The sequence below is a fragment of the Marmota monax genome, unplaced genomic scaffold (genome assembly GCF_021218885.2).
Source record: "Marmota monax isolate L192 unplaced genomic scaffold, Marmota_monax_Labrador192_F-V1.1 WCK01_AAM20220418_F8-fsc00033, whole genome shotgun sequence".
Lineage (NCBI taxonomy): Eukaryota > Metazoa > Chordata > Mammalia > Rodentia > Sciuridae > Marmota > Marmota monax.
In genome coordinates, this window is record NW_026694282.1 from 1,935,719 (window position 1) to 1,952,924 (window position 17,206).

The 17,206-nt window shown below is 35.4% G+C and overlaps 3 protein-coding genes across 7 annotated transcripts in view; 2 read left to right on the forward strand and 1 right to left on the reverse strand.

Annotated features, from left to right (window-relative positions):
- The window catches only part of Snapc3 (small nuclear RNA activating complex polypeptide 3), a 30,845-nt gene extending 19,014 nt beyond the window's left edge, over positions 1-11,831 (forward strand). Inside the window, exons 6-9 of one of the 2 annotated variants that reach the window (XM_046467305.2) lie at positions 6,083-6,165; positions 7,441-7,605; positions 10,513-10,620; positions 11,653-11,831. In XM_046467305.2, coding sequence (XP_046323261.1) covers positions 6,083-6,165; positions 7,441-7,605; positions 10,513-10,620; positions 11,653-11,800 — 504 coding nt within the window. In that variant the 3' untranslated portion in view covers positions 11,801-11,831. The remainder of the gene's footprint in view (positions 1-6,082; positions 6,166-7,440; positions 7,606-10,512; positions 10,621-11,652) is intronic. The other variant, XM_046467306.2, reaches the window with a different exon arrangement.
- LOC124108771 (dynactin subunit 6-like) lies at positions 3,317-5,621 on the forward strand. Its single transcript, XM_046467313.2, has 2 exons — positions 3,317-3,322; positions 4,713-5,621. The coding sequence occupies exons 1-2, from the start codon at positions 3,317-3,319 to the stop codon at positions 5,232-5,234; spliced, it is 528 nt and encodes a 175-aa protein (XP_046323269.1). The 3' UTR covers positions 5,235-5,621.
- The window catches only part of Psip1 (PC4 and SRSF1 interacting protein 1), a 51,757-nt gene continuing 45,403 nt past the window's right edge, over positions 10,853-17,206 (reverse strand). The window contains exons 16-18 of one of the 4 annotated variants that reach the window (XR_006856770.2): positions 16,000-16,095; positions 12,963-13,129; positions 10,853-12,122 (exon numbers count right to left, since the gene is read on the reverse strand). Coding sequence is in view for 2 of the 4 variants with exons in the window: in XM_058586351.1 (XP_058442334.1) it covers positions 16,035-16,095 (61 nt within the window). In the remaining 2 variants the exon portion in view is untranslated. Of the gene's footprint in view, positions 12,123-12,962; positions 13,133-14,580; positions 16,096-17,206 lie in introns of those variants that run through there. The other 3 variants (XR_006856769.2, XM_058586351.1, XM_046467300.2) reach the window with 3 other exon arrangements.

Here is a 17,206-nt window from a genome sequence, read left to right on the forward strand (position 1 = left end):
AGTTTTTCTTGACTGTCTTCTCTTTGCCTCTCTAGCACCTTTTGATTTATTCCATGCTCATATTACAATATACTGATGCTGTTTGATGTGTGTCTGTCTGGCCCACAGGCTGGCTGTCTTCTAGTCTTTTCAGTGATTGACATGGAGACTATCATCATATCTTACATACAGATTAAAAACTTAAAATATTTTTGAGTTATGTTGAAAATGATTTTTTAAGATATTTAGGTTCTGGGGTGGGGTTGTAGCTCAGCAGTAGAGCACTTGCCTCACACGTGCAGGACCCTGGGTTCGATCCTCAGCACCACATAAAAATAAAATAAATAAAATAAAGGTATTGTGTCCAACTACAACTAAAAAATAAATTTTAAAAAAATTATAAAAAAAGATAATTAGATTCTTCAGAGCTGCCAGGTTCAGTGCTTTTGAAGATGATTATGATGAGAAATAAGAGGAATTTCAAGACTCTACAAAGCAGGAAATATGAGATTTATTTTTTCTTCAAAGGAGAAGCAAACAGCAATCTTCTGCAAAGTTTCTTAATCTTCCCCCACACAAAGTGATAAAATCAATTTAACAAGAAAAATCTGAATTCACCCTTGTCATTGCAACCTTGTCATCAATACACTGAGTAGTTTGAGTCGGATTTGGGAATCAGTTTTAACCTCCATGAAACCATGGAGATTGTTTTCAATCAGGTTTAGTTAATTTATAGTGTGTACATTGATGCTAATGCCTTGTTTTCTAAGCAGGGGCTAAATGACGCATGGTACCATTTCAAAATATTTACACGTCTACTGTAGTATTGTTTCTGCCTCTTCCATCTGGTAAGATAATACCTTCTTTTATTGAGCTAAGTATATGAGAACTACCACTATTTTACAGGTAAGGAAGAGTTCAGATACTGTTAGGAGTTGCCGTAGTTCAATAAGCAGCAATGGAGGCTGAATTCAGATCCCTGTCATTTCCTCTTGAGAGGCCCATGTTCTTTCTTCTTTGCTATGTGGCTGGCATTGTACCTGGTTTTAGATGTCTTTCTCTCCTCTTTTGTTTACTTAATCCATGAGTGAAATCTTAAGCAGTGATGAATAAAATACTTCAGAGGCTTCTAGTGCATGGATTTCCTGGAATCTATTCAGAGACCTATCTTGTTTACTTCTGGTTCTTCAGCTATATTTTAGAAAGGCAAATGCATATAAATTAGATTTTGCTAATGTTATCTTTTAGCCTTGGAAAGATTTTTATTTCGTTGATTGGAGCCTTTGTATTTTATGGAATTTTTTTTTAAGGTTTTTGTTGGAAAATTTCAAACAAACCAACAAGAAAGAGAATAGTATAAAGAACTCTTATGTACCCATTACCCACCTTCAGTATTTCTCGGTGTCTTGACAAAATTATTTCATGTATTCACCCTATGGTATCATAATACCTAAAAACTTTGAAAATAATGGAGTTCTCATGCTGTCAGGGACAGGGATATATTTGGCATATATTTCATTGGCAACGGTGGAACAAATTAGGAAGCTATAGCTTTTATGACTGAGGAAATAAGAATTTTTATTCCAACCAATAAATTTTTTTTATTTTTTATTCTTAGTTGTAGATGGACACAAAATACCTTTTTCTTTTTAATGTGGTGCTGAGGATTGAACCCAGTTCCTCACACATTACCACTGAACCACAACCCCAGCCCTAAATTTTTTTTTTTTTACATTTTTTTAGTTGTTGATGGACCTTTATTTTATTTATTTATTTATTTATATGTGGTGTTAGGAATTGAACCCAGTGCCTCACATATACTCTAGGCAAGCGCTCTGCCACTGAGCTACAACTTCAGCCCCTAGCCAATAAATATTTTAAAATAAATTTCATATGATAGGACTGGGAGAGTTTGGTCAATGTCATTAATCTCTTCTAAAGCCTTAAAATGTAATGTGCTTTGCTATTTAGTTTTGGTCCATAATAGTTCAAGAATAGAGTAGGTTTTTAAAATAAACATCACTGCCAGTAGCCAGGCACAGTGGTACACAGCTACAATCCCAGCAACATTGGAGGTTTGAGGCAGTAGGATCACAGATTTGAGGCCAACCTGGCAACTGTCTCAAAATAAAAAGGGATGGAGATGTAGTTTAGTGGTAAAGCAGCACTGCATTTGATTCCCCAGTACCAAAAAAAAAAGTTTTTTAATAAATTTTTTTTAATGGTTCCTAATGTTTTAATGTCTAATCTATTTACCATTTCTACTTTGCATAGATTAGTCAATCTTTTTTTTAATATATTTTTTTTTAGGTGTAGATGGACACAACACAATGGCTTTTATTTTTATGTGGTGCTGAGGCTCGAACCCAGGTCCCGCCTGTGCTAGGCAAGCGCTCTACCACTGAGCCACAATCTCAGCCCCGATCAATCTTTAAAAAAAAAAAAAAACATTTATTTTTAGTTGTAGGTGGACACAATATCTTTATTATTTTGTTTTTATGTTGTGCTGAGGAGTAAACCCAGTGCCTCACGCATGCTATGCGAGCACTACCACTGACCCACAGCCCCAGCCCTCAAGTTAAAAAAAAAAATCTAGGGCTGGAGATTGTGGCTTAGTGTCTTGACACTAAGCCCAGTAGAATGCTGGGCTAGCACATGTTAGGCACTGGGTTTGATCCTCAGCACCACATAAAAAATAAATAAATAAAGGTATTGTGTTTATCTACAATTAAAAAGTATGTTTTTTTTTAAAAATCTATAACCGTGCTTCTTCAGCACTTCTTTTCCAAGATCATTTTCCTCACAGCAGATTACAAGAATATCTCTGAAATTCTAATGTAGCTGATTTGAATGTTTTTGAGCAAGTAAATTACTAGTAAATAGCCTAAAATTACACACAAGAAATTATCTTGGGCTGGGGAATGTGGCTCAAGCGGTAGCGCGCTCGTCTGGCATGCGTGCGGCCCGGGTTCGATCCTCAGCACTACATACAAACAAAGATGTTGTGTCTGCCAAAAATTAAAAAACAAATATTAAAATTCTAAAAAAAAAAAAAAAATGTCAGATGACCATACTAGTGATAGTTAATTTGTAAATGAAAACAGTAACTACAAACTTAGGTTACACTAGATTAACAACAACCTGTGTGTTTACGTCCCCCAGCCCCCCTTCCTCAGGGCCTCATGCATGCTATGTAAGCACTTTAACAAAGAGCTATCCCAGCCCTTTTAAAATTTTTTGAGACAGGTACTCACTAATTTGCATAGGCTAGCCTTGAATTTGTGATCCAGAGCCTTTCGTGTAGCTGGGATTATAGGTGTGTGCTTTGTAATTAATTATGTCGGTAGGCTTTAAGTTGTTTAAATTACATAAGAATTACTTCTCTATAAGTATTTTGTAATGATCAAAAGTTTTATATACACCAAACTTATTACCAGAAGCTCCATCCTTTTTCCCAAATGCCAATCCAATAATGAGAACAAGGTTTTGAGAAAAAGGAAAAAGTGTTATTGCGTTGCTAACAAAGGACAAATACAGGGACTTCTGTCTCAGAGACTGTGATTTTGACTCTCAGGGGAAACCAGAGGACTTTTAGAGGTGATTTAAAGGCTACATTTCAGCTGTGACTTGTCAGAGATCATGATTCATTTGTAGACTTTCAAGATAGCCATATCTTCAGTTTTCTGGCACCTTCCTGAAGTCTGAATTACTTTATTCCTGTGGTGTGTGTGTGTGTGTGTGTGTGTGTGTGTGTGTGTGTGTTTAAGAACAGATAACTTGGCCTAGAACAGGAAAAAGGTTAAGCTTGCTTTCCACCAGGGTTAGTGAGGGAGCAAGGGAAGAAAAGAAGTGGGGGAAAATGTCAGTTTTAAAATAAGCTGCAGTGGCAAAGCAGCAAGGGTTATGTTCAAAGCATGAAATGGACCCTCATTACACTTTGCTTCCAAAATAAAACAAGTTATTCTGTCAGAACTTTTTCGACCCTCGCTTCCCCACTTTGAGATTTCTACAAGTATACTAAGTGATAGATTTTGTTGTAGCAGACAAATATGGTATTAAATACATTATATCTTTTTATCTCCACAACAACCTGTGAAGAATGTGATGGCTTTTACTTTAGAGGAAACAGGGTCAGTGAGATTTAGTGACCTATCCAAGGTGAAACAGCACAACCAGTTGTGTCTGTTGCCAATGTAAGATGATTTACAAATGGGGAAATAAAGATTATTAATAAGGAAAAATCAGAGCTACAAAGAAAAGAAGTTATAGGATTAGGTTAAAATTATTTTAATATCTGAAACTTAAATTCTTGCTTTTGATTCTCACTGCAGTCCTTGTAAAATACTCTAGGAAATAATATTATTCTCACTTTATAGGTGAAGAAACTGAAGTCTGAAGAAAGATTATTATGTACCTAGAATCACAAAGATAGTAAGTTACTAAGTGGTGGGTTAAGGAAAATAATTCAGATTCTCTGATGCTCAGCCAGGGGTCTGTTTCTACATATTGGTAAAGGACAAATCTAATAAAATGATTCTTAGCTCTGGTTGCATATTTTTCCTAGAGAGGTTTGGAGAAATACTTATGACCTGGGCCTCATATTTAGAGGTGCTCATTTAATGAGTCTGAGGTGAGACTTGGTCTTTGATGTTTTTCTGATTCTGTTATGCAGTGAAGATTGATTGATGGAAAGTCTGATAGATTGAAAGTTAACTGTAGAGCTCCAGCTGTAGATCAGGCCCGTACAATGGCGGAGAAGAATCAAAAGAGGACCAAGGACGGTGATTCACCCCAAAGCACGAATTATTGCTGAAGCTGGGCCAATAGTGATTGGTGAAGGTAACCTGATAGAAGAACAGGCCCTCATCATAAATGCTCATCCAGATAATATCACTCCTGACACTGAAGATCCAGAACCCAAACCTATGATCATTGGCACCAACAATGTGTTTGAAGTTGGCTGTTATTCCCAAGCCATGAAAATGGGGGATAACAATGTCATTGAATCAAAAGCATATGTAGGCAGAAATGTAATATTGACAAGTGGTTGCATCATTGGGGCTTGTTGCAACCTAAATACTTTTGAAGTCATCCCTGAGAATACAGTGATCTATGGTGCAGACTGCCTTCGTCGGGTGCAAACTGAGCGACCACAGCCCCAGACTCTACAACTGGATTTCTTGATGAAAATCTTGCCAAATTATCACCACCTAAAGAAGACTATGAAAGGAAGCTCAACTCCAGTTAAGAACTGAGAACAGGGTATATCAAGATAACGTTCCCTCTTTGACTACTCTCTTTCGAAAGGGCCACAGTGTTTGTACATTCTTAGCAGCTCACAGAATAATGTGTGTTGACTTTATTTGATAAAACTGAGAGAGGAAATTAGTGGATTTCCATTGTAACTGTCCTTTATAATTTATATAAAAATGTATTATTTTCCTATACCTATGCTCTTTTCTGATAATTTACAGATTCATTTTTTCTTTTGTTATATAAAATGTTAGGCACAAATTAATTATGTAAAAGACTACTTATGATAAGAAATGGCATGAGGTTATGTATTCTAGCATATGCTAAACTAAATAAATAAAACTGCTGATTGACAAAAAAAAAAAAAAAAGAAAGTTAACTGTAAAAAGTTCAGATCCCACTACTGTGCCTACTACTATGGTACCCAAGGAAAGATTATTTTAAGAATAGAAATTTCAGCAACTCTGGAGGTGGAGGCAAGAAGATAGCAAGTTCAAAGCCAGCCTTAACAACTTAGTGAGGCCCTAAGTAATGTAGCAAGACTGCGTCTCAAAATCAAGAATAAAAAGGGCTGGGGATGTAGCTTAATGTTTCAGTACCCCTCCAGTCCCTGGTACCAAAAGAAAAAAGAAAAACCACCTCTAGCAATAGGGTAAAATTGAAAAAGCCTTGAAAACTAATGTAATATTTTTGCATAGTAGGTTACCATTAAATTTTAGACAAATGTATGACCTGAGTTTCCAGAAGTTGCTTTAATATATGTTATCTTATGCTATATAAATTCTACATACTTAGATCAATTCCATAATTAAGAGTAGGCTTTCTCTCAATACCATTTGTTTTCTTGTAGGACCTATACAAATCAGCTTTCTTCTATTTTGAGGGAACATTCTACAATGATAAAAGATACCCAGAGTGCAGAGATTTGAGCAGGTATAGTTTACAAAAATTTTCTCTAAGTCCTTTCCTTTTTCTACTTCTAAAAACAGATAGCTCCACAAATCCTATTATTAGTCCATTAAGGATCTTTGCCAAGGAATTTTATAAATTTCATATTGAAATTACACATATCTAAAAAAAATTAGGTCCAAGACTAAGATTTTATTAGTCTCCAGTCTTTATGTTTAAACTCTTTCTTCTGCTTGTTCAGAAGATACTGTTGTTTGCCCTAGGTGAATGAATATATAATGGTGTTTTGGTATTTAACATAAAAATTTACCTCTAGTACCATTTTATTTATTTATTTTTTAAAATATATATATTTTTTGTTGTCGATGGACACAATACCTTTATTTTATGCATCTTTGTGTGGTGCTGAGGATTAAACCCAGGGCCTCACACATGCAAGATGAGTGCTCTACCACTGACCCATAGCCCTAGCCCACCTCTAATACCATTTTAATTAGACCATACTTCCATTATCAGTGTTCTCATAGTAAGACCCTACATTTGTATTTTTTCTGAGCAGTTAATATAAATGCTTGCTTTATAGCCCCCACCCTTCCCACATTTTTGTGGTACTGGAGATCAAACCCAGGGTGCTGTACCACTAAGACGTGTTCTTAGCCCTTTTTATTTTGAGACGGTCTCACTAAGTTGCTGAGGCCAGCCTCAAACTTGTAGTCTGCTTCAGCCTTCCTAGTAACTGAGATTACACATGTGTACCACTGTACTTGGCCTCAGTATATATTCTAGTGCAGCAGTTCTCAAACTTCGTCTTAGCTCCCCTTGATGGGGTAAAAAGTTGAGGTTCCCAAAGAACTTATGGGTTATAGTTGTATCTATTGTATTAGAAATTGTGAAACTAAGAAATATTTAAGATAGTTAATCTTGTTACATTTACATTTTTGTGAAAAATACATTGTCCAAAATAAAATGAGAAGAGTAGCATTGTTATGTATTTTGCATTTCAAGCAGAAGTGATAAGCATCACCCAGCCTCCAATAAATTGGTGGTTGTGAGAGGATGAGAGATAAGGCTTAGTATGATTTTGACCTCAGGGACCACACTTTTGAGAACTGATACTAACAGATGAAGAAAATTCATTGTGTCTGATTCCAGAATGTATATACTGATATGGTCTTCCTGTCAAGGTGGCATCTGTCCAGTTAATTGGATGAGCCAGCTGATGTGAAATTCAGCTGCCACTAATCCTTTCCTAATTTCTGTGGAGCAGTGATAGATTCTGGCATTTTTTTCTTCCCTCAGAACTATCATTGAGTGGTCAGAGTCCCATGATAGAGGATATGGAAAGTTTCAGACAGCTAGAATGGAAGATTTTACCTTCAATGACCTGAATATTAAGCTGGGTTTTCCTTACTTATATTGTCACCAGGGAGACTGTGAACATGTTGTTGTCATTACAGACATAAGGTAAGTGGCGGCACATTTTGTTATTCAATTTTCTTCTCTTTATTTCTCACTATAAACGTACAAGTAGTTTTTTCTTTTTTTTTAATAAAAGGAATCATCACTGCAGCTTGGTTTGGGAGCAGCAAAAAATGTCTTGTTTTCCATGTAGTGACCAATTCTGTGTGTCCATTTGCATCTTCAAGAGATACTTATTACTAGTTTAAAAATCTGTAAATTCTTTTAAAAAATTCTCCATTTGTATATAAAGTGTTCTCATCCATTCTGTATATCATGTAGGCCCTTTGCTTTATACATGTTGCTACTATGTGGATATTCCTAGGTTTCTATTTTTCATTTTTCCCTCTGTGGTGCTGGGGAATCAGACCTGAGACCTCATGCATCCTAGGCAAGTGCTGTATCACTGAACTACACTCCCAACCCTAATTCTAAAGTTTTTTGTCTTTTTGCCAAAACTCAAAAAGAAGAGAATGGAGCTGGGTATAGGCATATGCCTGAAATTCTAGCGACTTGGGAGACTGAGACAGGAGGATGGATTGCAAGTTCAAGTCCAGTCTCAGCTACTTAATAGAGACTCTAAAAATCCAAAATAAAAGGAGCTGGGATGTAAACTCTGTCAGTGCCCCATGTGAAGCTGGGTTCAATTCCCAGTATCAAAAACAGAAAACAGAAGCTGGGCATGGTGGTACATGCCTGTAATCTTAACAACTCCGAGGCTGAGGCAGAAGCAGTAAAGTCCTGCTTTACTGCTGCTTTGATTCATTCTGAGACTAAGTTTTTCATGGAACAGATATACCTGTTTTTATTATATAAATAATAGGAACTGATGCTTCTAGAAAGTCCCTTTTTCTGTTTTCAGGTCTTAGTGATCAGTCTCTAGAATTTTATATCCTTATTAATCATTCTTAGGAAGCTACCACTGAAAGTACTTCACAAATAGTCTTGATAAAGATGTAAGATGTGTTATTCTAATGGAAAAGTGAAATCCAACATGATAGATCCAGAGACTGCAGCCGGATGCTTGGAGAACTGAAGAGACATGTGTGAGAAGAAAATAGACCCAAAGAACTTCCTTTTGTTGTTTAACCCTGATACGTTGTTCCTATTAAGTCAGAAAATAGAGAACTGAATTAGAGACATGTACATTGCAAGTTAAACAAATGGAAACATGAGAAACTTAGTAGTTAGAAAACAAAATGTTACACAATAAGTGAAATTGTAAACTGGGCACAGTAGCACATGCCTGTAATCTCAGTAGCTCAGAGGCTGAGGCAGGAGGATCGGAAGTTCAAAGCCAGACTCGGCAACAGCGAGGCTCTGAGCAACTCAATAAGCCCTGTCTCTAAGTAAAATACCAAATAGGCTGGAGATGTGCTCAGTGGCCAAGTGCCCCTGAGTTCAACCCCCATGTCCCCCCACCCTCCCCCCCAAAAACAAGAAGAGAGTAAATTGTGGGGCTGGGGTAGAGCTCAGAGGTAGAGTGCTTGCCTCACATGTGTGAGGCACTGGGTTCAATCCTCAGCACCACATAAAAATATAGTGCATCCATCTTTAATTGTATGACTTAGGTGGATTAAATTAAGAATGGAAGAAATTTTCCCTAGTGGGTGAGGCAAGATCCAGGAGAGTTAACTTCAGATTTATTTGAAATCTGACCTTTAAAACTAATTATGGTATATTTGTCTTTGGTAATATATAAGCCTACTCTTCCATTCAAAGGAGGAGGAATGTGCTTGCCTTATGACAAAATAAAATGGAAAGGGGTTGAGGAAGCCTGGCTCTGTGGTAAAGCAGATTAACTAGCATGTCTGAAGCTGGGTTCAATCCCAGCACCACCAATAAAACGGAAAAAGATGGAAGATCACACCCACTGTTCTCTGAAGGTGTGGACATACTGCTGTAACCAGTGTCATTCCAAGGCTGTAGAATAAAACATGGCACTTAAACTCAAGGGAACTTGTTGATGAATTGGTCAACAAAAGAAACAATTATCTGTCTCAGTGCTAAGGAAAGGCAGTTAATAATTCAGGTCATTTTCATCTTATAGGTTGATTTAACCATTTAATGCCATTCCACAGTCTTTATGGTTTAATCATTTTATTGAAGATGAAGTTTTCATATATTGGTATCCTTTCTTAACCAAAAACAAACAAACAAATAATCAAGTAAAAAATCAAATTTGATAGCCTTGCAGTTCTTTCAGTTTTCAGAGGAAGAGAATTGGTCCATTATGGTTTAAGGCATTTACCCAAAGCCACGCAGCTGATTAGTAGAAACTGACTTCAGATTAGTAACACAAAGATGTTGTGTCCGCCAAAAAGTAAAAAATATTAAAAAAAATTCTCTGGTGCTGAGGATTGAACCTGGGCCGCACGCATGCCAGGCAAGTGCGCTACCGCTTGAGCCACATACATCCCCAGCCCCCAGATTAGTTTCTTAAAACCTAAGTTTCATAGCTGTGACACCTAAAACTAAAATCCCACTAATTTACGTACCAGGAATGAGATTTGGATTTTTAGTGCAGACAACAATAAACACAGACAACGTGATAACAACCAGTTAATCTAGGTAAAGTATCACTGAGCAGCCTTGCTTAAAGTACCCACCTTTTAATGGAACAAAGTTGTTAAGCAGATCAAGAATTAGGGTAGAATATATTTAAGAGATACTATGTCTGAAAGCTCCAGTGCCTATTAGTATGGGAACTTGGAAGTCTCATAGGAATGAACACCTTGCTCTCAGACCCCTCCTTCCTTCTCCCTTTGCATTGCAATGACAGTTTACTTCTTTGCCAGCACTGTAATAGCAGTAGTGACATAGATGTGAGAGTGGTCCCCCTATGATCAAGCTGGGAGTATCTTGAAGTGAAAATTTGCACTTTAATATCTTCATTTATTTTCCAATGAACAGGCTTGTACATTATGATGACTGTCTGGATAGAACACTTTATCCCCTTCTTACCAAGAAACACTGGCTATGGACCAGAAAATGTTTTGTTTGTAAAATGTACACAGCTAGGTGAGTAATGTGTATTTTTTTTCTTTTCCTTTTAGAAGTAATACTTTGCACTTTTTGTTATTTGTTATTTGTAGTACTAGTAAAACCAGGTAGTGAGTTTGTTTTGTGAGATCCAAATATGGGTTTCTTAAAAAATTTTGCTGTATGTGATTCTGCATGTTTAGATTACAATGTGTTTCTTACTGTAGATCAAAGTAAAACAAAGTTCGGAAACTACTCAAAATAGGAAGAATTTAGTACCTTAAAAGTTTATTTTGGATTCCCAACCACAATATACTTAACAAAACTTTTTATTAAATAATGTGATGCTGAGGATTGACCCAGTGCCTCACACATACTAGGCGAGTGCTCTACCACTGAGCCACAACTCCAGCCCCAATAATACACATTTAAAGGATCAATAGAAAAACAAATCAGTTTACCAGATCAAGATATTAAAAGCAAACATTCCATGAAATGGAGACTTCAATTAGACTGGAAAGTAGTATTTTCATCCTGTGAACAGTTAACATTCTCAATCCCAAAAACAATCTCACTTGAATATCACTATGCACACATTCCCTTGTGTCTAATTTAGAATTTAAAACATTCGTGTTTTCAGAACAGCAGTACTAATATACCAGTTTAAAAAAGGAATTGTTTTCAGAAGCACACATATTAAAATTAGAACAGCACAGGTGGGACACAATAACATAACTGTAATCTAAACAATTTGATATATAACTGGAAAGAGTTTGAGGTTTGCCAGCATGTAGAATTATATTGAGTCTGTGTGTTTAAGATTGCCTTTTAGAAGAAATAGAACATGTCTGGAGGACAGGTTGTATCATGGCAAATGTATACTTTTGAGTATACATTTTGAGATTATTATAGTTTTCTACTTACCTTTAAAAGGAAGTTTTACAAAGCAGCAGCATTAGTGTTAGGGGCATGGACTGATAATAGTGGGAATGTTCTGTTTACAGGTTATAGCATGTTGAGGCATGAAAAACTTGATTTATAATGACATACATCTTTTTCTAAAAACTACAGATGGGTGACGAACAGTGACAGTTTTGCACCAGAGGACCCATGTTTCTTTTGTGATGTTTGCTTCCGAATGCTCCACTACGATTCAGAAGGCAACAAACTGGGGGAATTCCTTGCTTATCCTTATGTTGATCCTGGAACCTTTAATTAAAAACAGGTCCAAATATTTAGAAAATGCTAAATTATTTCACTTAGTATTTATTCCAGAGTATATTTATTTATTGCTTTTTACTCATTTTATCTTGAAGAAGTACTTCATATATTCTGAATATATTAATCTTTTGTCACATACACAAATTCTGATTCTTTTCTCCCAATCCATGCTTGCCTATTCATTCTGTATCCTGAGTATTTTTTGCTAATGATAGAATCAATGATACATCAAGCGGTGGAAATGTTTTGAAAATTCTTTGAAGAATGTGATTGCTACACCTTCTACCATGAGGCTTCCAAGGTAAAGATCCTTTAAATATCTGTAATAAAAATTAGGAAGAAGTTAAAAACAAGAGTAATTGTTTTATGAATAATACAAGAATAGCTATTGTGTCATTCAGTGGTCTCTTTTGTGATATTAAGTATCTTGATATGAATAAGCACACAAGACATTCATGTATCTCCCTAGATACATGAGTAATGAATGTAAAAAGCTCAAGTATGTACACATCTTCACAGTATTTAAAATAAAGCCTCACTAATTTCATCGGTTTAAAATGTCAATTTAAAAGAAAATAGCAGATTGGGTATTACCATGGAGATAGGGAAAAATCAAGATCCAATGGATTGAGCAATAATACTCAATAATATGTAACAGTTTTCTCAAAAAGAGGGAAAGAATACTTTTCTAACCCAGCTCTTCCATTCTCCTAATCTTATAATTTACGGAAAAGTTTTTTGTTTTTGAGGTGGTGTTTTGCTATGTGGTTCAAGCTACTAGCTTGAACTATGGATCCTCCATCCTCAATCTCCCAAGTAGTTGGGATTACAGGAGTCTACCACACACCTAGCTTGAAACAAACTAAAGTTTCCTGATTAGAGTATTTTCTGGAAACTTTTTTTATTGTAAAATTCAATTTCTTAAGACTTTAAGAAATGCTATAAAATAGATTTTCACTATAATTTTTACTCTCTCTCTCCTAGGTTATATTTAAATTCAGCTGAATTGTACATTTCTTTGGATGGCTGAGAAAAGACATTTAGAAATCAAAAACTGATGAAGCCTGTAAGCCTATTTCAAAGACTGACAGTGAAGTATGATTCATGGACTATATGCCACGTATACATATTAAGTTGAATGATATGGTGATGACAAGTACCTGTTTCTGGTATGTCTAGAGGTGTTTTCATTCACTCATTCAATCAGTAGAGGATCAGCATAGGCATAGAGAACTAAAGAGGCCCCTCCATGGCTGCCTTACATTGTGCCTAAATTTTTACTTTCCTGTATCCAGTGGTGCCAGTAACATTGAACAGATAGAAAATTCTGCTGGAAAATCATAGATTTAAGACAAATGAGTGATTTACCCACTTCCTAGAAGTCCACAGGTAAAAGTTATTTTTAATACTGCATTTCTTACACGTCTTGCATTAATATGCTTTTTCATTTCATACTCTCAAAACAGCAAGTCCCAGCAAGTTAATTATCATAATGCATTCTTATTTTATCACTTATTGAGAATGTTATTCTATTCTGATAGTTCAACTTATCCAAAGAATCTACTGTTGTTTCCTGGTGAAACTGACAAGAACCAGGCCATACCACAATTTGCCAGTGTTACTTATGTGAGTATCCCACCAAGTTAAAAACAACAACAAAACACCCAAATCAAAGACAGCCTTTCTTTAAGCTTATTTCAATCTATTAAACACACCATACTTTACACCATGAATTATGATATACATCAATGAAGAAATAAGAAAATGTCATGAACTTAATTTTGATATAATAGAAGATGCATGCAAAAGATCACTACACAGAAAAGCAGTTAACTATTTCTTTTAATATTTTTCTCAGGCTTCAGATTCCTTTAGGGATAATTAGACACTGCAGTTTTACTGGGGGAAAGATCAGTCATTAGTGTTGGACAATTACACAAGACAAATATAAACATAAAATTTTGCCTATTAATGGCTTCTTCATTTCTTAAGGGTTATCTATTTCTTATAATCTCTGGTCAACTGAACAATTGAGGGGGAAAAAAAAAAGCCTTTGCTCTCATCCAGAATTAGATAGCAGACCTCCTGCTGACATTACATCTTTAACCAGGTAAGTGGGTATGGGTAGGAACATCTTTAGTTTAAAAAATTATATCTCACTAGATACAGCTACAATAGCTGAGCCTTAAGATACTCTGATCAAATTATCCATACAAATTCCCAGTCAGGTTCTCTGATTCAAGCAGCTGAGAAACCTTCAGCAATCAATTACTCTTCCAAAATGTTATCCAGTGATCAAATAGCACAAAAGGTATTGTTCAGATTCTACACATACTTTTTTGGGGGGTGGGGGTTAGCAATTATCTCTTAGCTAAGGAATTTAAACCAAATATTGCCAATGCCTTAAAGGTCTTGATGACCTTTTTTGGTGAGTCCTGAGAGTGGCAGTTATCCATGAATCACCTATGACAAAGAATATTTCAAAGAAGGTTAACTGGTTAGAGCAAGGTGAGCCTTATATGAAGAAAGAAATTATCAGAATGCTGCTAGTATCTCCAGAAGTTGAATATTCTGTGGCTTCTTGGTAAAACTATAGATCTGTTTGGGTCATAGGAAAAAAGGGGAGAGAGAACAAAAAAAAATATTTCCTTTATTTTTAAATCACCTTGTGCTTATATTTAGTTAACCCTGTGTCCCCAAACAGGATCAATAACCAGATAACTAAAAAATTATTTCCTTAAACTCTTAAAACAGCAAAGAAGTAATTTACTAATGGAGTTTGATAGAAAAATTCTTTAATCAAAACAAGTTTACACATTTGACACTTATGGCTCAACTAGAATAAATCTAAGTTAAAACTGTTAGGACAAAACAGATGACTGGTGTATATATAATGTAATAGCAGAGTTCCCTCAAAACAGTGGGTCTTAGCTCCATTGTAAGACTTCTAAAAAGCAAAAATTCAATTATCCAAATAATTCAAGTTGTATAGATGAAACTTACAACACATGTTACAAACACTGGTATTAAGTCATTTTCCCATATTCATAAAGAGTTTCAAAACGTATCTACTACCTACCTATTGAAAACCACCAACTGACCTAATATTTAAAATATCTTAGAAATGCTATCCTTTAGTTAACAGACTATTAAATTTTGTGTTAACGTTGGTTCTTCCAGATTTAGTCCATATACATCAAAATACAGACTTGTCAAATACTACCTTGGAGCAACTAATATTTCTATTTTTTGTAACCCTGTTACATATATGATATAGAAATGAAAATACAAATTCCCTTCTAATATAGCCACATTTTCAAATAGGTTTCTTTATATAGCATTTATTTATATTTACCACATAAGCATCATGGATTGACTTTTTTCCCAATTAAAAAAATACTACTTTGTGACTTCCTTAATGAATGTGACTTAAGACATTTCTCAAAAATAAACATTTTTAGTTTTAGTTATTAGTGCCTGTAAAGGATCTTAAATGGTTGAACTCTAAAATCAGATTCATTCATATACATATATAATACCCAGTCTGTTCTCTGCAGGAAAGTCATGTGCCTTCACTAAATTCCCAGCCACAAAACTAAATTATCTTAACATAAGTTGAACCTCATAGAAGTCAGTTTGATGTCAATTGGATAAAAAGGAATACAGATGATACTGTTACAAAAAAGCAGAATGGAGCACAATGTGGACTGATATTAAAATTAACTTTTGATAAAAAAGGAGGGAGTGAGTACTTGTATAGAAGTAACATTTTATCAACCATAAAAATGCTCAACTTCTACAAAACCCACAGTGAAAAGACACTCTGTCCAAGATTTGTAAAAACTATGCACAAAACCCACAGTATTTGGGAAAAGAGGATTTATACAAGTAGCAGTTTAAAAAATGTAACTGTTTTACTACCAATTACACATTAACATACACACACTAATTGAAAATATGCTACAACCATATCTGGAAAAGCAGTTTTAACATTTCTAAATGGATTACCCCCCAACATTTACTGTATAATGTAGCTGTTAATACTGCACAAGTACAATAGCAATAATGTTTAGTTACTTTTAAACAAAGATAAAGGGATTATCTCCCTCAAAACAAGTTGTAGACATCAAAACCTATGCTTATAAAAATTTAAAACTTTCAGCAATCTAAATATTTCAAAGGAAAACCATTACAAACTTGTCAAATGTTCTTTATATTCCAGGTATGTCAACCTAGTTATCTAGTGTAGAATCCTTCAGAGATATCTCAGTCTCTCTCTCTTCACCGGATGGCCTAAAGAAAAAGGGGGAAAGATAGGTGTGACAACTGAAATTAGGGTTTTCTCCTAAGGAAAAAAGGCATTAAATCTGCATTACATTTTTAAAATTACCAAAACATGAAAATGAAAACAAACCTTGTTATTTAAGACACATCAAGATTTTCAAAATTTTACCCTTATATCTTCTACCTAAAGTAATTTGAAGATCACAATAACCCAGGAAAGCATAATAGAAAAGAAGCCTTTCCTCTAGTACCAGGAATTGAACTCAGGAGCACTTGACCCCTGAGCCACATTCTGAGCCCTACTTTGTATTTTATTTAGAAATAGGGTGTCACTGAGTTGCTCAGCGCCTTGCTTTTTTGCTGAGGCTGGCTTTGAACTTGCCATCCTCCTCCCTCAGCCTCCCAAGCCATTGGAATTACAGGTGTCCACCATGGCGCATGGCAGAATGAAAATTTTTTATCTGTGATGCCAAAATACATAGACAAGATTTTTTAATTACACAATTTGAAGGGATGCTTGATTCCACATCCTTTGAACAAACAAAAATTTTGGACAACTACAGTTGTATAGGATTACTGTATAAAATAATCAATGATTCTACATCTAAATTGTTAATGCATTTATCCTTCCACAATTGAAGGAATTTTGAAAGCAAGACATTAACATCGTATTGGGGCTGAGAATACACAGCTCAACGCAGCTCAACGGTAAAGCACAATAAAAAGCCATGTAGAAAGATAGACCGGGGAAAACCGTTTTTTATAGAATTCCCACCTAGCTACATTTTCTTGAATACAGTAGCAAATTATTTGTATACTGGCTTTTGGGGATTTGGGGGAGACACCTCTCTTGCCAATTTACAATTTCCTTATTGAATTCAAGGATTAAGTGATCAAATGCTACCCTGCTGGTGCTATATAGAGTGCTTACCCTAGGTTCTACCCTGAGTACTAAATCACCTTGGTTAAAGTATTGTGGTCAAAAACTTATGATTACAAAAAAAAAGGAAAGAAAACATGATCCAGGCGCTACTCTGCACACCTAAGTCACTCTGAGTCAGGAGTATCACTGGAGCCCAGGAGTTCAAAGCCAGCTTGGGCTATACAGCAAAACCCCACC